Here is a 21,654-nt window from a genome sequence, read left to right on the forward strand (position 1 = left end):
GTAAGACCAGGAAATAAATGCAGAGTTTTGCTCCATGATTACATGTCTTTGGCAAGCGTTCCTAATATTTCAGGGTTGATTTTCCTCAATAAAGACAATCAGAATCAAATTTATAAATACTCCAAAGTAGAGCTTGTGCTCACCTAGTAAGAATTAAGAGAAAGGCAGCGAGAAGAAGACAGAGCACAGGATGTCGATTCAAACTGTGTCCAAATGCCAGCTCCAGCACATCCTGGCTCTTTTCCCCTTGTCAGAGGAGGCCTAATGAACGTGTGTGAGCAACTGACATACTGGGACTAAAATCCTTTGGGCCACAGGTGAAGCTTCCCATGTTTCTGGCTAATAAATCCCAACTCTTTATTATTTACCTGTCTAATTACACTAAGACATAATTAGGCTCTCATCGCCAATGGCTCCAACCACTAGAATATCATTCTCATCGATCTGGGTCTTTCTTTGTAATTTCCCAATTCTCACTTTTCAGAAACATCGTTCTGAAGGTGACAGCTTTCAAAGGGTAGGTTTCCCTGCATGTAGCCTGCCTCTTCTGCTTTTTCTAGCAGAGTACAGATCCCCTAAAATCACTCTCCATTAAGCAACTGGTTCCTAACTTAGAGAACCATGGGATAAGCTGACACCCTGGCATTTCTGTCCTTTTATTCCTATTTTAATATTCTTTGAGCATTGAAATTCTCACCACAGTTGGCTGTGTCCTTCTAAGAGATTGTTTTTAACCATCACATATTCACTACCCTAAGTCCCTAGATTAGTTACGGGCACGCAGATTTCAATAAACATTTGTTGAGCAAATGAACAAATAGAACATAGCAAAATGCCAAGCCATGCCTCCTCCAGTCACTCACCCAGCCTCTCCCAGTTTATATTTTCTCTCTGCTGCAGTCGGCTCAGTGATCAGGGGCTGGGAGTACTTCCATGTACACATAAACTGAACAATATTTTAAACGACAGGTTAAGGTGTTAAATGGAAAAAAAAAAAAGATGTTAAATGGATAGAGGACTGACGTGAGTAGTATGAGTTGCCAATGGCCATCACCAAAGCCTGTCAGAAAAGTAAGATGCAGTCACTGTGACACCAAAGCAAAGAAGGAGAATCTGCCTTCCTACCACAAACACAGGACGAACAATAGAGCAGGCAGCCTTTTTGAAAGCTCTGGTCAATTCCTATGTGCAAACAATAATTAGACGTCCTTCTTCTGTACCGTCACATGGCATGACATTTCCATGACCCAGCTGACTACTGGAATTCAAAGATGCCTTTCACCACCTACTCACAGACTGAGTCATCCTGAGTGAACCCCTGATGCATATCAACTTACAGGCTTTGATCGCTAAGATGATAGGTAGTACCTCGACCTCCATATAACAGAAAGGAAATAAATCAGAAAGAAAACTCCGATGTTTATCAGAGAGCAATGGCACAGCCCCCTTTAACTATAAAAAGAGGCTTCTAGAAGTCCACAGATAGAACTGGCAACTCCCTTAACAGATGGTAAGAGAGATGTCCTCAAGCCCATACTACATGCATTTTTCTGTCCACCATCCCAGTACAATGGAAGCGCTCCTCCGTGATCCTGAGATTTGGAAATCATGCAAAGTAAGAGTGAGAAATAAGAAAAGAAGCTCCTCTCTAGCCTGGCTAGCTGGCCTCGACATCCTTCTCCCTGATTTCTACAATGTCCACTAGGATCCTTCAAATCCAAGTAATAACCAAAACAAAATTAATCCTTTTCTACCTTTAGAAGAAACATCCTTCTTCTACCTTTAAATCAGCTCTATTTTAACATCAACTACATCAGAAATGGCATTTGCTCAAGGGGAAAAAATTAAAACACCATTCTTACTAGTTAATCACTAATCTGTTAGTGTGGTGACCACAATTATACTGCTGTGTTTTCTAAAGGGTCTAAGTCAGGAAAGATTTAAATGTCAAGGGTCCACAGTTTGGAATATGAATCAACATGGGGACACATGAGTCCCTTTCTTATTATTAGCCAGGGACCCACACAGGATGAAACCATGGAGCCACAGTCTGTGACAGAAAGTGACATGCCAAAACAATACCACTTCTGTGAAATCAGCAGCTTCTTTAAAGTCTGCTCTTCAAATTGAATATCATTATCAGTGAATTTGGGCATGTTGCGTATTTAATATGTAATGGAGTAGCACGGCCTTACATGGAACCAGATTCAACTAGCATGTGTCAAGCTCCATGTTACTTGCTTTCCTATGTACCCTGACTTCTCCACTTATTTACTATGTCACCTGACGCAAATTATGCAGCCTTCTGTGTCTCACATTCTCTAGCTGACGATCATAGTGCCAACCTCACAGCTCCGTTGCGAAGGTGAAATGAGTTAATACATGTGATTAGATCAGTGCCTGGCATGTGCTCAGTAATGACTGAGCTGTTATTATCATTGTTGTTGTTGTTGTGGCTAAGAGAATTATCATTGCAAACAGCCCTTACTAAAACCCAGGGAGGTGGTTATGATTACCTCCATTTTTATAAAGGAGGAAATGGAGGCTCGGAGAGGTTGAGAAAATTGCTTAAAGTCACACAGGTTTGCTGCCGGTGCTGGTGTAAGACTCTTGATTCAAAGCCCAGCCTTCTTTCCACCCCTCACTCCCCACCCCAGCCTCTGCAATGAGACTATAAATAGACGTGTCTGATTCCGCAAAGATGGCTTCCTTACATTTCTAACTTCAAAGTGGCATAATAATTGTATGTAAAATTCTTTTGATCAAAAAAATAGCACCTCCAGAGAATACGACTTGAAAAAGAACATCATTAATTTGTTAGGCATTTAGCTGAGATAAGACAAAGTCCTTTAATGTCCTAAAGGTCTTGCCCAGTCAAGCAGCTTAGGAAGACTGGCAGGATAGAAAGAAAGAGCACAAGATCAGGTGTCAGAAACTCGGGGATGAGTCCTGGCCTCTCTGCTCACTGCCATGAGGTCTTAGACAAGGTATGCAAGTTCTCTACTTCAAGTGATGGTTGTGAGGATTAAATAAGATAATGCTTTTTCCTGCAATCTGAACTCTAGAGCTCTGGGGAAACACAGGCTATTATGTTTATCATCACAATCCCAGGGCCAGTAAAATCTGTTTCTTATGCACGTAAGCTCAAAGGCAAAACTACCCAAACTTTTCTGAAATGATTCTTTAATAGATCAATGACCTTGACTGAAATTCCCCAGCATTTGACACCATTTCCATTCCTAGAAACCATGAGCTAAACAAGGAACACGAGAGGCTCACTCGTAAATTCCAGCGCTTTTTTCTTCTTTCTCCCTTTGGAACTCTGAGAGCATTCAAATAGCATATCCTTTCATCTCATAAGCCTCCTTACAGAGACCGGATGAGGAACGCTTTTGTTCCAGGAGGACAAGACCTTGCATTTCATCTAACTGTTGTGAATGAGTGTAAATATTTTTCTCCCTAGACACTGCAAAACCTCGAGGGAGAGGGGGACTCACGCATATCCAACCTTTCTCACCTAAACACCAAAACATGAACTTCTCCACCCAGAAGAACTGAAGAAAAAGGGAATGATAAAGTGAGTAAATGGCACGTCTATACCCACCAGTCCGGATCTACTCTCAGCTGCAATCCCCCACCCCCTCATCACGTGTTAATTCGTCAGCATAATCCGTCACTTTTCCTGACTACGATCCCACTAAGCTTGTCTAACCCTTCACAACAATTTGCTACTGCTCTCCAAATGCCTAATTGTTTTAACTCTTACCTTAATTTCCCAACTAACTATAAACAAAGGAGTTCTAGTCCCCAAAGAATTCAATGGTGAGGTCTTCTGTCACCTTCCCACCCTTGCTTCCAAAAAGGCTGAAACCGAATGATCAACCCTCAGATAGGAGTTAACAGGATCAAACTCAAAAAAAAAAAAAAAAACTCCAGAAAGAAAGATGTCCAAATAGTGACAGTATGAGGAATCCCCCTGCTCCATACACACACACACTGAAAAAAATCTGATTTGCAACCTGGTCGCTCCATGGTGAGACCCACCAATGGACAAGCTGTGCTCACACAGATTCCAATCAGTGTACTGGGTCCTAACATTCAAACATGGGTACACACCCCAGAATCACTAAAGACAGACAAAAACAGACAGAAAAAAAGGTGATTCTGAGAAAATGCAGAGGGCAGAATAATCTTGAAAACAAAAACAAAGAAAATAAAACATCTGACTGATATTCTCAAAGGAAAAAAAAAAAAGAAAGGAGTGCATTCATAATATAAGAAAAAATACTAAAATGAAATAGTAGACAGTGATTTAAAAAAAGAGTTCTTAGATATTAAAAATAAGATAGCTGAAATTTTTAAATATCAGTAAAAAGGCTAGAAGATAAAGTCAGGGAAATCTTTCAGAAAGTAGAACAAAAGACCAAGGAGATGAAAAACAGAAGGGAAAAGATAAGAAATTAGAGGTCCCATCCAGAAGGTGAAACATCTAAATAACAGGAGAGCCAAAAATATAGAATACTGAGGGCAAAAGTAATAAATGATAAAAGGCAAGTTTTGAAGAACTGAAAGGCATAAATCTTCAGACTGAAAGAGTTTACAAGGGTGGGAGGAATTGGGAAATTGAGATTGACACATATACACTATTGATACTATGTATAAAATAGACAACTAATGAGAACATACTGTATTGCACAGGGAACTCTATTTAATGCACTGTGGTGACCTAAACAGGAAGGAAGTACAAAAGAGAGGGGATATATGTATATGTATAGCTGTTTCATTTTGCTGTACAGTAGAAATTAACACAACATTGTAAAGCAACTATATTCCAATAAAATTTAATTTAAAAAATAAATAAAAGAGCTTACAAAGTACCCAGCATATGAACAGAAAAGGACACACACTAGAGCGTATCACTGTAAAATTTCAAAATACGGAGATAATCCTAAAAGTTAACTGAAGGGAAAAGAATAGGTCACCTACAAAGGTCTGAGAATGGAAAAGGCATCAGACGTCTTAACAACAGAAGTAATACAACAGTAGAATAATGCCTTTAAAACTGATTTTTAAAAATGAATTTTATTCTAGAATTCTACACCATCCAACCTATTGATGAAGATACATTTTCATATATGCAAGGATGGAAAAATTTACCTTTTATGCATCCTTTCTCAAAAAGCTACTGGATGATGTACTCCAACTAAAATGAGGAAGACTGGGATTTAAGAAACAAAGCATCTTAACAGAACTTTCAGGACAGTAGCTACTCAGGAAACCCAGAGAATAACTTCTCCAGATTGTTGCATAGGGGCTCCAGGAAGAAAGCCTGGCATGGAGGAATAGTAATTATATGTTGGAGCATACAAAAAAAAAATTACAAGTTTGACAAAGATTCTGGAGAGTTTAACAAAAAATATCAATAGGCACGAGACAAAAATAAATGACAAGGTAGTTATCAACTCCAGGAAAAACAAATGACTATACAAGAAAGGGGCAGTGGTCATACTTCACTGTTTGACTTAGCAGTGAAAACATTTGTTTAAATCATAATATTATGCACCTTGACTACTGATTTAAACTAATACTCTTATGTAACTTTATCGAGGGGATGGAGGGAAATGAATTGTGTGGAGCGTGAGGGATCTATCATATTTCCTCTTAAGTCAAGAAGTGAAAAAATAAGCAGTGAATGTATATTTAGGAATAAAAGAGTAAATAGCAGAGAAACAGCCAAAAGTGTTGTTGTATAAAAATATACAAATATAGTATGTAAATATAAAATACACACCTCTAGGGAAGGGGACTAAGGAGTGGGAAAGACACTCCTACTTTTTCTTCATAAGCCTAATAGTATTTTCGGCTTTCAAAATTATGAATCTGTATTACATTGATTAAAAAATATATTTTTTAATAACTAAAATTAAAAAATCTCTATGAATACAGAATGTAATCAATATAAAGGAAAACTGGAGATTGTTAAGAATAAAGCTCAAATAAGTAACTGACCTCAAACCAAATTACCCTAAAACCCCACACTCATTTAAATGTTACACACTCTTAAAAGCATGCTTTCCTCTCACTTTGTAATTATACCACTTCAAAAAAACAGAAGTCCTACCATCATTGCTTTGATATTGCAAACAGACTACAAAACATCTGATGGATCTTCTAATTTCTCTGATTTATCACAGGAACAAACTGAAAGTACCTCTTTTACCAATATATTCATAACTGATCAAATTCTTAATTTGTACACTGTTCAAGCTTTTGGTCATTAGAGTATACATTAAATGCTTTGCTCTAATCAAACTAACATCTATTGTTTTTTACATTAATACTTACACACTTGACAAATATCCAAACAAACCATAAAATTTATCCTTCCAATCAAGGCAATCGCTCAATTATGAATGACAGAATCAGCTTTAAGCTTTAAAAAAATACATACCTATACATTAATAGAATGTATTCTCCAGTTATAAATCTAAAACTTTTACTGAAATGATTCCAAACCCTCTCACAATTTCCTCTGAAGTTTGGCTTTTATATAAAAGCAGGCAACACACCCAATTCCATTAGTTTTAAGTCTTCCAGAACCAGACATGCTGAGGTTTACAAATAAGCAAGTTAGTATTACTCAAACCCGTGTGGGTTTCCCTGGTGGCTCAGTGGTTAAGAATCCGCCTGCCAATGCAGGGGACACGGTTCGATCCCTGGTCTGGGAAGATCCCACATCCCCCCCGGAGCAACTAAGCCTGTGCGCCACAACTACTGAGCCTGTGCTCTAGAGCCCGTGTGCCACAACTACTGAAGCCCACGTGCCTAGAGCCCATGCTCTGCAACAAGAGAAGCCACAACAATGAGAAGCCCGCACACCGCAACCAAGAGTAGCACCCGCTCACTGCAACTGGAGAAAACCCACGTGCAGCAAGGAAGACCCAACGCAGCCAAAAATTACTTAATTACTTAATTAATTAAAAACAAACAAATAAACACATGCCCTTCACTTATGGATAATAATGGCTACTTAGTATACACATAATCACCCCGATTTAATAAAAACAAATTCAAACTTGGCATTTAGGAAAAGTAATTTGTTTACCTCTGTTGGTTTGTAGCAGTCTACGAGAGCTTCCTAGAAGGAAACACACAGAAGTTTTATTTTAAAATTCAGTATCATTTTAAAAGTGAAGTCAAAAATCACTTCATCTTTATAGTATTATTCTTAACATGGTAAATCAATTTTTCATATTGACTACTTAGAACCACACTTTATTTCAGCATTTGTTGGTCCTCTGAAGATACAAAAAGTTGTACCCTTCCTTTGCAGGAATGCCTTGCACTCTTCAGAATACACACACACACACACACACACACACACACACACACACACAGAAGCACACACACATACCCATCCTTCTGGCTGCCAATGTGGTTAATAATGAACTGGATACACTTAAGTTGAGACAGCCTGTAAGAGATGGTGACAATCACACTGGACGTGGAGAGTGAGAGCCTGGCTGTGATTTAACCACAGAGTAGCCTGTCACACCTCAGCAGGCTTTGGTTGTCCTCCCCTGGGAACCAAAGGGGGTGACCTGATGGCAGCCAAAGCCCCTTTCAAGTTCTTTCTTTTAAGAAAAATATTTTATGTCATTACATTTTTTATAGAACTGGTGCCTGTTTTTTTGTTTTTGTGTTTTTTGTATTGTAACTTTCAGAACTAGGATGCTATCTTCTCCCAGCTAAATTTACCAACAAGAGATAAACATTAAACTGAGACTGTTCACCACTCAAGAGACACTAGCAATTGTTAACACATTAAACACATTCATATGTGCCCTTTACTTGCCTTTAGTGATCATTTGCCATCAGTGATAACTGACAGCCATTAACAGTAGATATCAGTGAACATTAAGAACAATGGCAGGTCAAAGGTTAATTGGCTTTAGAAACTCCCAAATGCAGATTTAAAAACGATAGATTTGACTTCCTTCGGGGAAGGGAAATAAATAATTTATTGCTCTGGACAAAGGAGACATGGGGCATCTCAACATCCATTGTATCAGGCGAGCATACTCCAAGAAAGGTTATTTTATTAAACAGAATTATACAGTAAATAATCTTATCTAGAAATTAATTCCATGAATGATATAATCCACAACTGCAAGACCAGAAGCCTGAGCTTAGATACTCCAGTTCTAGCTCAGCCCCTCTCCTTCTCATATAACTGTGGGACGTCACTTCCTTCTCTGGCAAATGGATCTTTGGAGAGAAGAAAGAAAGAACCATCCTTCTTGGAAAGAAAGAACCATCTTTCTCCCAAGAAGTTAAGGCTGGAGAAACTCATATCTGTAAGGTGCTTTAAGAACTGACTATAGTCAAGACCGGCCTTATCACCAGAGATGCAGTTTGTGGGGGTGAATACTCAGCATCCCATTGCTTTCTCTCTGCAAGCGGCCATTGCCCGAGTGTCGCCCCGGGGCAGAATCAGTGCAAGCCAGCTCAGGAGACCCAAGTGGATTCAAGCATCCATCAAAGGTTCTAAATTTTGAGTGCTGCTTACCCGTAATTTTAAAGCTCTCTCTTCTTCACTGTCTGCATCAAGAAGATCGTCAATGTCAATTTCCACATCCGGCATTTCTTCTTCCTGGGGGGCAAATGTGAAAGCATTCTATTTAGTGAGATACTACATTGTATCGAACCAATTTAGTTCAGTTATATAGATGCGTTGACAATTACGGGGTGGGGGGAAGAAGAGACTAGGAGGAGGGGGAGGAAAAGAAGAAGGAATGGGAAGTAGGAGATAGAGAGAAAGGCGGAAACAGTAGAAAAAAGGAAGAAGAGGTGGGAAGGGGAAGGAGGGAAAAGGAACCGAGGGAGGAGTAGGGAGCAAAGGAGACATAAGAGTCACAAGCGTAGAAAGTAACGCTATTTCAAAAATGACGATTTTCTACTTTCTGGCAAAAAAACTGCACATCTGAGTATGTAATGGGGGATTGGCAGATTATAGGAAGAGTAGTGAGACTTGCAGTTTCCTGCCCAACATCTACCCTTCCCTGATCTTTTCTTGGGGGGAGAGGGGAGGTCCGCATCTCCCTTCCTAGCTCTGGGTCTGGGAAAACCTGAGTGTGCCACGCATTTCTGAGGCAGGGCTCTTGGGTCAATATCACCCCAATCCCAGTTACAGACTCAACCGAGACTAATGGGGGTTCTGGGAACAGAAGCTCTTTCAATAGAAGCGTCCCTGCTGGAGAGCCAGCTGAGGAAGCCTGTAACCTAGAAACTGCCGGCAACAATCATGCAACCACGAAGGGAGAGCCTGACTCACGGTGGGCAGAGTGGGGAGAAATATGGAAAGAGGGTTCTGGATAACGTCACCGAGTCAAACCACTTCTGAAGCCCACCGACATTCTAATAAAGCCCCATTATTATGAGTCAAGTTTCATATTCCTGCAGCCAAAGACATCCAGTCCATAACAGAGGGCAGGAAAGTCCAGCTGCAATGCGGTGACAGACCTCACTGATTTGGAATCTGCAGCTCCAACCCACAGTAGGTCTTGGCTACCTCGCATTCTGTCTGTTACCTGATCTTCCCCACATCTCTGAGAACGTTGAGAGAAAATCGCATTTAGGACAGGGCTGTAATTTTGCATTTCCCCTTCCCACGAGGAGTCACCTGCAGGCCAACTCGTCCCAGCCACAGGGATGGCCGAGGAGCGTCTGCAGAAGCCATGGAGAAACCTGTGTGGGGGACACCTGTGCGGACCCCTGGGCTTAGCCGCTCTGTGCCAGCTGTGTTGTCTGGTCTTCAGGGGCAAGGCTGACCTTCTGAGAACGTCCTTTCTAGTAAAATGCATTTTCTAATAGTGCTCAACCATTCTCTTTCCTGCTCCAACACAAAAGTGACGACCCAAGTGTTTTGAGAAAACTGAGGAATATTATACACCACTGTGAATAATAATAAGAAATATATATATCGGTCTCTGCCTCCAGTTCCTGACACAGAGTTCCTAAAACCCTTGTAAATAGAGGTGCTGACTTGTTTCTTTACTATGGTGAGATATGCAGTCCATACTGGAAAGCTCAGATAAAGCAGAAGGAAAACTGAACCCAAAGCAGAGGGGCAAGTCTAACATCTTAGCCTTATTAAGGTTAAAATCTCTTTTAAAAGTTTTAATAATAATACTAACAAAAAATGGGAAAAAGAAAAGCATATCTCCTGGGCTTCCCTGGTGGTACAGCTGTTGAGAGTCCGCCTGCCGATGCAGGGGATGCGGGTTCGTGCCCCGGTACGGGAGGATCCCACATGCCGCGGAGCGGCTGGGCCCGTGAGCCATGGCCGCTGAGCCTGCGCGTCCGGAGCCTGTGCTCCGCAACGGGAGAGGCCACAACAGTGAGAGGCCCACGTACCGCAAAAAAAAAAAAAAAGAAAAGAAAAGCATATCTCCTTAGAAAATTCAAATGACCTTAGAACTAGGAAAGAACACTTCTTACTGGAGAGTAGGGATAGGAGTAAAACTAAAACAAAATCACCTGGCTTCCGAGGATATCAGGAAAACGGTACAGGGGTGGAGGTGTATCTGCCTATGGGAATATTTGACAGTATGTACCAGGCCCTGAGACTCAATCTACGTATGGCAATGGACACAGCATCACTGCCCTCCGCTTAGATCCGGCTGAGGTGCTGTGGCTTTCCCCTCCTTCACTAGAAGCCATCCATCCCACACTTTCATCCAGCCAGTCTGTCTCTCAGACCGGCACAGAGCTGCTGTTTCAAATGAGATGCCATTTTTAAGCCCCCTCCAGGGCAGAGCAGGGAGATGGGTACAGATGTGGCCTCCATCACGGGAGAGGATGCTGGAGGATCCCAAGGCTGTACTCCATTCAGGAAGGATGCTGCGCAGTGCTTCCCTGTATGGGTACCAGCCTCCCTGGCGACTGCGTCGCCTCCACCCTAGCATTCTCTTGCCCCAGTGTGGCCTATGCCCGACTTCCGATTTTGTGTATATTTGGAATTGTGGCTGAAAGTAAGACTGCAGGGGGAGAGGGGAGTCATTTGGGGAGCCACCAATAGTGGTACAGCTCTCAAGGATCTGCCAGACTTTCCACAGTGAAAGGACCAGTGGGAACTGAAACACCAGCAAAGAAACTCACTGGATTGTAGAACAACTGGCAGCCCATGAACACAGACTGCAGCTGGGAAGCTGCAGTGTGGATAAATCCCACATGGACCACGTGGACCCTCCCCAGGCCAAAGAATGCTGAAGCCACAGCCATCCAGCCTCTGGAGCAGCGCCGGGCACACGTTGTGTGTGTATTCCAGCAAATGTGGCTCAAGATTAATTCACCTACGTCTACGGCTTGGCGTGGCTTTAATAACCACCGTGTGAGGTCAAAATACCCAGAACCGATTTCAGCTGACTCTGTTCAAGAAAAGCCAAGCAAAAGCGATAAACCCACAAGTATCAATCTGTGTAACAGTCTATACAGCCTCCCCCTAAGTTCCCCCACTGCTACCCCAAAACTGTCATTTGGGTTCAGCATTTATACGTGGTTTGGGCACCAAGTATGTATTTATGTCATGGTTTAATGAAATCAAGCAGAGGAAGCAGGTTGTAGAAACTGTTCAAGTAATCACAGCTAAGGGGAGCTCTGTGTCTGCTGTTCTGAAAGGAAATAAAAGAATAAGCGAACAATGCCCCCAGCAGAACAGCACAGCCACGGGTTTCCCTGCAAACACCCGTTCAGCTTTGAAGCCCGGCCAAGTTTGGTCAAACAGGCTTTTACTTGCATAGCAGAGTCGCACCCACGCAGCAGCATCTGCAATTAGGTGTCCTCTCAGCACGAATGCACTGGGCTCTCCCGCAGGCGCTGACCGCATCTGACCCATTTTTCCCAGCCCTTGAGGTCCGGGCTGTATTTCAGTTTAAATTCGCTAAGATGAACTACAGTTAAGAATCCAGTTCCTCAGTCACCTTAGCCACATTTCAGGGCTCAGTTGCCACACGTGGCGAGTGACTGCTGCACCAGACAGTGCAGACACGGGGCCTTTCACACCGCTGGACGGGACGGCCCTTGAGTCCACTCACCCTCTGGCCCAGACAAAGCAAAGCCTCCTCCCCTCTCAAAGGAGCTTGACAGGAATAAAGAAAACAGCTAGCATCGCAAGGTCACTACCAGGCCCCAAGGGCGTGTGGCTGGGAAACCCTGGGCTAGGCTCGATGCAAAACAAGTATTCACTGGCTGAGTAATTACAACAAATCACTAGACATCGGCATTTTCTCCCAACCTATGAGCTTCTCATTACCCCCACCCGCTTCTCTCAGAGGCCAGGAGGAGGTCAGGCTCAGCCAGGAGCGTGGAGCAGGGTGGGTTCTGAAGGTCGGCGATACTGAAACCAAAGCCCCGCTGAGGACATAGAGATGGGGGCCATGGAGGTACACGTAGGCAGAAAAGACCGATCTAGTATCAAGCATAGAATCCTGTGTATATTTGGTATTAAATATTTTTAATGAGTGTAGCAATAGTCCAAATTCAATTGTTCTCTTGAGCTCTATCTTCTGTATAAAGCAGTATCACTGAATAACCTTGGTGACAGATCAAATCGCTTACCAGGGAGTGACTACACCCACAGCCTACTCTGGGGGATTTCCCCACGTTAAAAATAGATCTGCAAACGGGGCTCTGGTGACAAAAACGGAACAACCTCTTAGGAGTGGCTGGGGTAAGTCACCAGCTAACAGCACCCTATATTCGCCTTCCTGTTGATACCCACAGAACGAGGCCCTTGACCCTGTCTGTGCATCTCTCTGGTTGTACGTCGTTGAGCATCCACCATACACGAGCACTGTATCAACACTGTGAGGCACAGCCGAAGCATAGAAACAAATGATATCCAACGGCACCAAAAGACAGAGACAAACCCAAAGTGCTTTATGATTAAGGAGGGGGAAAACTTCCTCCTGGGGCAGGCGGGGAGGCTTTCACAGAGGAGAGAGCATGTAAGCTGGCCTTGTGGAACGGCAGGATTTGGATAGGTTTAGACGGGGAGAGAGGGCACGCAAAAGAGGCAGATTGATATACACAGAAGGCAAAATACAAGGGCTGTTCTAAGTACAGGGTGTAGAAAGGTCCTTGGCCTGGGGCTCAGACAGCTCTGGGCTATGAATATTAATGACTATGAAAGCCAGAATGAGAGCTGAGGCAGGTGGGGGGCTATAAGGAGTAGTGAGGAGTGCGGCAAACAAGAGAAAGCATGCCCCAAGGAAAGGCAGCAAAGAGCAAAACAAAACAACCCTCCATTTCCAACTATTGTAACCTTTTAGGAACACGTGCTCTGTGCTGCCAGATTTTCCAACTTTTCAGAAAACCTGAAAATACAGATTTTTAATGCTAAAATATCTTTTCTTTTTTTAAGTTGGTTTACAACTCTTTAAAATATTGTGAAAGACAAACAAAATCCATCAGCCTTCATGCTGCCAGTTTCTCCTCAGCCTGCAGAGACTGTAGCCAATGAGGGCTCCAGAGCAAGGGCGGGAAATGCTGGGAGAGCTGGCCCAGCAGCAGGGCCCCGGGAACGAGGAGGGGTCAGGGGAGGCTGCTGAGACGTGGCCATCCCGTGGGAGGTATCAGGGCCTGGATGCCAGCGGTGGCAAGAATGGAAAGATTTTAAACAGGAAGGGAAAAGGGGTGGAATTTGGAGATGAACTGGATGTTGGAGGAGGGAGAAGGCAAAGGTAGAAGGAAGGTGCAGGTTTTGAGCCCGTGAGGTTTTGAAGAAACATGCAGTGACAGAGGGCATGCCTGGGACCTCGAAGACACTCATAAACCAACAGGCAGTTCAGAGGGAAGCCACCTCCAGCAGCCACCGACCCTATGCAGAAGGGGGACGCCACGCTGCCACTGCACAGGGACACATGGTAGCGCCGAGGGCCAGAGGCACAGCCCCGCGCAGGCAGGACCTCAGCCGGGCCTGCAACCACCCGGGGCTCAGGCACCAGGATGCAACAAGTATTGTGCTCCCGAAACAGACGGCCTGCGGTGAAAACACACATGCACACTCACACACACTTCCAACTCGCCAGAAAATTCACACCACGAACCCCGTCAAGTGTGGCGTCAGCTGTTTAAAAAAATACAAATGCTCGCCGATCTCCACAACAGCGAAGGGGGCAGGAATGCTAAAACAGCTTGAAAACGGATGATGGTTTCCACGCTCCACAACACACAGCTTAAGGGCTCCCCGAAAGTGACAGCGGCTCCCAGTTCTCTGCATCTCTGTCCCAAGATATGGACGTGAAGGACCGTGAGATTAGAGTGCGGTGGACACCGTGGCAGTGAGGGAGAAACGTGGGCAGCAGGGGTCGGGGTCGGGGGGCACTGGCCTATTCTGACAGCCCACACTCCCCAGGGCTCCCCTCCACAGGTCTACGGGGAAACTGGTGTAGGAAAAACCTAAGAAGAACAGAGGCACGCCGCCTCCCAGGGACCATGTGAGTATCACTATTCTCTCTGTGAAAATATTTACAATTCATGTTTTCATTTTAATGACAACCCAAAAACACTTCTATAAGCAAGCACATTTATTCTAAGAATCGTCTGGATGACCATTCTATAATCAGATCAGCCCTGTGTTTATCATCAAGCAGAATTAGCTTAATGACCTAATGAGAAAAAGGCCGAAGAGCAGATTTAATGCATAACTGACTTACTTATTCACACCAAGTGAAGCCCGAAGCCATCGCTCAAGGGACTCTGTGCTACCCCCAACTGCACCTAATTCCTCTCACAGAAAGAATGACATCAGCCGTCCCAGGTGATTTACATTGGACATCTGAGTTCCGTTGGTTGGTTACTTTGTGTTTAATTTGCAATTTTGATTTTGTAATCGGAAGAACCACAGCATAAAGAGTTTTCGTTTTAAGTGGTACATATCTAAATATTATCGTATTAAACCTTTAAATCAGCCCTGGAATCTGCAATAAATTTTTTCTAATTAAAAAGGAGCGCAGCCTACCCTATGCACATCACTGTGGAACATCAGAACATTGGGGACGAAGCGGAGATCTGGGAAGCTTTCAGGAGGAAAACAGGTCACACACAGAAGGACAGAGAATCAACGTCACCAAGATTCCCAACAGCAACGCTGTGAGCTGGAAGCCAAGGGAACAATCATTCCAAAATCCTGAAGGGAAACGATTTCCAACCTGGATGCCTACATCCCCCAAGACTGTCGACTAGGAGTTAGAGAAAAACTACAGACATTTTATGACACCAGGCCTAATATCTTATATGTTGACCTCCCATTTCAGGAAGAAGTGCTCCAGTGAAACAAAGAAATAAACTAGGAAAGTCACCTGTAGCTGTGGACCATGAAGGCCAGAGGCATAAACAAATCAAGACTGAGGGGGGGAGGCTTAAAGAGCTGGGAAGCTGCGAGAAGGGAGAGGAGATGAGCCTATTTTTAATACGGGCATGGGGTCCGCTGCCTGATGGGCACACATCTACTGGGCCACTTCGAGGGGCTGGGGCAGGAGAGGCCTTAAACGGAACTAAAATGGGGTAAACAATTGTAGGTCATTCCAACTTCAACACTGGCGAATGGTACCATCCCACGTTACTCACATGACCCTAATACACGCTTGTTTTAGAAGCTAAATAACCTTCAAAGGCTGACGATTGCTCAAACAGCAAAATCCCCCAAAGTCCTCCTCTAAAAAGATTAAAATATCCTGACTGAACTTCATCCTGTGATGAAGTGAAGGGATGGTTTAAATAGTATGCAGAGAGGCTGCTGTCCCTGCTGCCCAGGAGAGCAGGTCTGGACGCCCCTTTATACCACACTCCCCACAGCTAAGGTTCATTTCTGGGGCATCAGCGCATACAAATGACGGCTGCAGCAGAAAGCAGAAAAGCCACAGGTTATGCCCTGTCCCCAGCGCCCCCCTTTCCTCCTGCTTGAGAAAATACACTGTGATACCACTGACGTTATTTTACAAACACCCAGAATATGTTTTAATTTTTTGATAGTTCACTACTTTTATTTGGTCCTTTCACTATTATCATTGAACCAATTACTCGGGACACATCCTCGTGTCACAGCAGCCCAGCTGAGGACTGTCACCCTAGCAATCAACAATATAAAACAAATACCAGCTCAGAGATATAAAGATGCAGACTACTGGTCACGTGAAAATCCATGGGACAGCTATTTACTGAGGACCTGCTATCTTCCAGAAACTTCCTAGATGCCGGGGATAAAGAATGAGGAAGTGACAAAAATACTTGCTCTCACGGAGAGTCAACCCTGATGGGGGGGGGGCTTCCCTGGCGGTGCAGCGGTTAAGAATCCGCCTGCCAATGCAGGGGACACAGGTTCGAACCCTGGTCCGGGAAGATCCCACATGCCGCGGAGCAACTAAGCCTGTGTGCCACAACTACTGAGCCCACATGCCACAACTACTGAAGCCCGCACGCCTAGAGCCTGTGCTCCGCAACAAGAGAAGCCACTGCAATGAGAAGCCCACGTGCCGCAACGAAGAGTAGCCCCCGCTCACCACAATTAGAGAATGCCTGCGCACAGCAACAAAGACCCAATGCAGCCAAAAATAAATAACTAAAATAAATAAATTTATTAAAAGAAAAAAAAACCCTGATGGGAAAGACAGGCAATAAACACCTAAGTACAATATATGATGTAGCACATGGTGATAAATATTTTCAAGAAAAAACAGCAGAGGAGAAGGACAGGGGCTAATACGATGGCTGGAATTTTAATAGGGTGGTCAGAGTAGTGAGAGAAATATCTGAAGAATAGACCTGAAGAAGGACCGTGCTGAAATCTGCGGGAAGAGCACCGAAGGGGAACAGAGCAGGTGCCCAGGTGAGTCTGAGAAGCAAGGTTTCCAGGGTCACTGCAGTGGACTTGGGGTAGGGCCCCTGTAAAGCCTCTGACTTGGACCCCGACTGAGACAGAAGCCTCTGGGGGTTTGAGCAGGGCATGGCGTGATCTGATTTTCTTTTCTTTTCTTTTTTTTTTAGCATTTTTATTGGAGTATAATTGCTTTACAATGGTGTGTTAGTTTCTGCTGTATAACAGTGAATCAGCTATACATATACATATATCCCCATATCCCCTCTGATTTACCTTTTACAAAGGCTCACCCTGGCTGCTTTGTGAAGAAAGGGCTGAGGGCATAGGCAGGACCACTTACAAGGCCGCAGAAATAACTGGGTAAGAGATGACACTGGCTTAGACCAGGGCGACTGCATAAAATGTATTCTGTTCTTATTTGGGTCACCGCTAATCCAAACCTCAAAGGGCAAACTCCTCTATGTGTAGCTGCACCGGTTAACAAGGGGGGCTGAGCCGGAGCATTTTGCAAGGAGTTGACCTCAAGGCCCCCTGTTGAGCTCGGTGGGTGCGACGGTGGGTGTGAGCCATTGGCAGTGAGGGAGGGCACCTGGCGAGGGTGCCCAGGCGGAATGTTAGGGGAGACGACCTAGATGCTGCCTGGGAAAGCGTGGAGCCCGCTGAGGGCTCTCCCCAGGCTGCACCCCGGTTTCCTTCCCTACCCTCCATGCATGCCGCTCCCCTTCCACAGGGCAGCCGGGGTGGGGGCCTCCTCTACCCCCAAATCTCTGCCCTTCCTAAAACATTTAGCAATTCGTTTGAACAAAGGATTGTCTCTGGAGAGATCATCATAACTCTCCAAACAAGGTTTTTAAAAAGGACTCAGAGTCGGGGCAGAAAGGGTTATATGTCCCATCCTTGGTCCCAGGCGCTCATGAGGCCACATCCTTCTGTGATAAAAGGACACCAGGGAGATCTGGGCCAGACCCTGCATGTTCCCACACAGGCCTCAGGCGGCTCTGCTTCTCAGCACATATGACACCCCTCTGGCAGGGGATACACAGTGGTGGGCCCAGTGCGCGGAGTTTGGAGAGAGACAGGGCCAGGTTTAAATTCTGTCCCTCCCCCTTACAACTGGCGTGCGAGGGGCAGGGTAACTCACCTCCCTAACCCTGTCTCCCACACCTGTAATTCTCAGGGCTGGATAAGAAGCTGGCCTGAAGGTGCCTGGCCAGGTAGTGCAAAGTAGCAAATGGTAACATGACCTCAGAAGGTGCTCATTGACTGGGCACTTTTGATCACTTCATTCCTCTTTAAAAATAAATAAATAAAGTTCAATGTAAATGTCTCTTCCAAGAACTCTTTCATTCCTGATGCCTGAAAATGGTAAGTAAAGACCTAGCACATTGACAACTTATTCAAAAACATAAGGACTGGGCTTCCCTGGTGGCTGGGGGTCCGCCTGACGATATGGGAGACGCGGGTTCGTGCTCCGGTCCGGGAGGATCCCACATGCCGTGGAGCGGCTGGGCCTGTGAGCCATGGCCGCTGAGCCTGTGCGTCTGGAGCCTGTGCTCCGCAGCGGGGGAGGCCGCGGCAGTGGGAGGCCCGCGTACCGCAAAACAAAAAACAAAAGACAAAAAAACAAAAAACAAAAACACAAGGATTAAGAGGAGAAAAGAAAAAGAAAATGTAAGCAAAAATCCCCAGATGCAGAGCCTTCTGGAAACGATAACACTTGGTTCTGCATTTCTGCATATGAACATTATAACAATGCCAAAGTGACAAGAAAACTGGGAGGTTGTCCCTAACAAGGTATTTGAAAATAAGGGATGGCTAAGGCATATCATAAGGATGACAGGGACAACCTTCTTAGCCACGGCATACCTAAGGACAGCGGGGACAGGACATCCTAAAGGCTCTGGCTACAGCAGATGCTCAACCACCATCCTCATGCTCCCTGGGCTGACTGACAGCACTGCCTGGCCTCTGACCCTCTCATCTCCATGGCAGCACCTGCATCACGAGGAACACCTCACGTAAGCTCCCAAGTGGGTACCGAGGGAGTGGAGGACACAGACATTAGGACACCATGAAAAGACAGGAGGGACCGGGCAGCTCCAAAACATAATACGAACAAGGCAACTCAGCAATGATCTCAAATTGGTCCTGGACTGCAGGCAATGAATGAGGACACTGGGGAAGAATAAAGTAGTGTGCCAAAGGACAGGGCTGATGTCGTCCAAGGAGAGCAAGAGGCAATGGCCGTGCAGCCTGTCTCCAAGAAGTCACACTTGGCTATGACCCGCTTCCCATCCATTCAGTGATCTGGCCAGGAACGTCTTCTGATAAAAGATGGTATACACTCACCTTTGCAGTAGAACTACTTAGGAACCAAGCAAAACTTTTTAGGCTGGAAACCCTCAATTTACCCCCCGAGTGTCACAAAGGCAATAATAACGCAAAGTGTGGTACAGCCCAATTCTTAGAGAAGGCAGTTCTCCCAGCTACCAAAACTTTCACTGAATCGTTCCGATGGGAATATGGAGTCACTGTGATTTCCTGAACACGGAACACTGAATCCAGTCATTTTCCAGCTCCTGTCTTGGGAAGGCTCCTAAATCAGCCAAATGTCTTCAGGACTGACAGGTGTGGAGAAGTGCAAGACTGAGAAGATGATGTGGAAATGCCGCTTGGAAGAGATGCCAGGCACCGAAAAGAAATTGTGATTTCCACAAGGAGACTTCCAGGTACAGACCGGTAGCCACGGTGCAGATGGAATTCAAAAGACTTGGTGAAAGGAGCTATCAAATCACGAGAAGATGTGGAGGAGCCTTCATGCATAACACTAAGTGAAAGAAGCCCATCTGAAAGGACTACATGCTGTATATGTAAGTCATACTGTATGACGTTCTAGAAAAGGCAAAACCATGGAGACAGTAAAAAGATCCGTGGATGTCAAAGGCTCACAGGAAAAGAGGGTTGAATGGGTGGAGCACGGGGCATTTTTAGAGCAGTGAAATCACTCTGTATGAAACTGTCATGGTGGATCCGTGTCATCACTGTCAAATCCCACAGAATGTACAACACACAGAGTGAACCCTAATGTAAACTATGGACTTCAGTGAATAATAACGTATCAATATTGGCTCATCAATTTAACAAATACACCAGACTAGATACCAGTTGTTAATCACAGGGGAAACAGAGGGAGCGGCGGGGACCGTGACAGGTGTATGGGAGTTCTGCACTTTCCGCTCAGTTTTTCTATTAATGTAAAGCTGTTCTAAAAATAAAGCCTACTGGTTAAAAAAGAGAGAGAAAGACTACTGTTTGGTGGTGACAACACACAGCAGTGTGAGAGGCTGACCCTCCCGTTAATGGCCATGTGAATCCCTATTACAGTATACGGAGGTGTAAAAGGTCCCAAGTGTGAGTCAAACTATGACATTCAGCCAACTTAGGTGTTTCCAGGCACTTAGCTCCACCACGGACCAGGATGAGGGTGTAGGATGAGGACCCTGGGGGCAGGCTGAAAGGAGCCTGCTCGGCCTGAGTGGAGGGTTCAACTTCATGCTGAAAGGGCCACATCGCTGTCAGAGGGTACATGGGCCCAACTGCCATTGGTCAAACACCAGCCTCAGGGAGACAGGCCAGCCCTCTCGTCCCCCCTTAAAAGTCATTTAACGAGAGTTTCCATGAGAACTCAGCAGACCAAAGGGAGAGCTGCTTTATAATTAGCATAATAATTTACATTTAATGAGGGCTTACTCTGTGTAGGCAATGTGACTATTCAAGGATACCTTGCCCCCGACCCCTCCTCTCCCTCTGTCCCCACCACCAAATCATCACCAAGTCTATCAATTCCACGGCTTAACTGTCTCCTGAACCTGCACTCTTACCACCTTCCAAGTCTAAGCTAAATCATCTCTTGCCTAAATTATTCCAGGACTCTCTTAATGGCCTCCACACATCCTCTCTCCTTCCCCCTCCAAATAGCTTCCAACTTTGAGAACACAAATCTGTCACTGCCCTGCTGAGAACGTTTAGCGGTTTCCCATCGTTCGTAAAAGCCAAATTCTTAACACAGCCTACCAGGCTCTGGATGCCGGGCCCCTGGCCTCCTCTCCAGCCTCATTTAATTCCTCCTCACACTCCCCACTTAGGCCTCCACAGGGCCTTTGCACATGCTGCGTGCATATGTGATATGCAATACCCATTAGCTCAGCAATTACTTCCTTGGTCTCCCTTGTAACGAGGTCCCCCTCCCCACCCCTGAAAAGTGCGTTCCTAACATCATGCATCTCTCCTTTGTGCACTTACCAACAGATAAAATCTACATCTGTTGGTCTCCCTCCCTAAACTCCAAGTCCATAGAGCAGCGCCTTGCACAGGGCCTGGCACACAGTAAACCCTTGATAATCATTTTTTGAGTTAAAGAGTGAACAATTCCCGGAGGTGGGCATTATTATCATCTCTTATTTTACAGATGGAGTGTGTCAGGGTCTTGACTAACGGGGCTGATAGGTTTAGTTTCAAACCCGGACAACCTGACCCAACACGTGTGCTCTACGTCTTTCAGGATGAGGCACTGTTGGGGGAAAAGCTCTCTCCCTTTGATTTCCGTGACTTTTGGAGCAGCGAGGGAGAATGGCAGAGCCTTGTCCGTGGTGGGGGGCCAGCAGCCAGGGAGCCCTCCAGGCACTCGGCACATCAGAAGCAGCCGGGGCACCCACGGCAATCTGGAAGCAACTCTAAATTTCCACGGACCACACCCTTTGTGAGATAGAAGCAAA

The 21,654-nt window shown here is 45.1% G+C and overlaps 1 protein-coding gene across 1 annotated transcript in view; it reads right to left on the reverse strand.

Annotated features, from left to right (window-relative positions):
* The window catches only part of PPP1R14C (protein phosphatase 1 regulatory inhibitor subunit 14C), a gene marked incomplete at both ends in the record, with an annotated part of 83,918 nt that overhangs the window by 10,653 nt on the left and 51,611 nt on the right, over positions 1 to 21,654 (reverse strand). The window contains 2 exons of the mRNA XM_082855526.1: positions 7,106 to 7,138; positions 8,570 to 8,653. Of these exons, the coding sequence (XP_082711652.1) occupies positions 7,106 to 7,138; positions 8,570 to 8,653 (117 nt within the window). The remainder of the gene's footprint in view (positions 1 to 7,105; positions 7,139 to 8,569; positions 8,654 to 21,654) is intronic.

The sequence above is a fragment of the Leucopleurus acutus genome (assembly GCF_964270905.1).
Source record: "Leucopleurus acutus genome assembly, chromosome: 15".
NCBI lineage: Eukaryota > Metazoa > Chordata > Mammalia > Artiodactyla > Delphinidae > Leucopleurus > Leucopleurus acutus.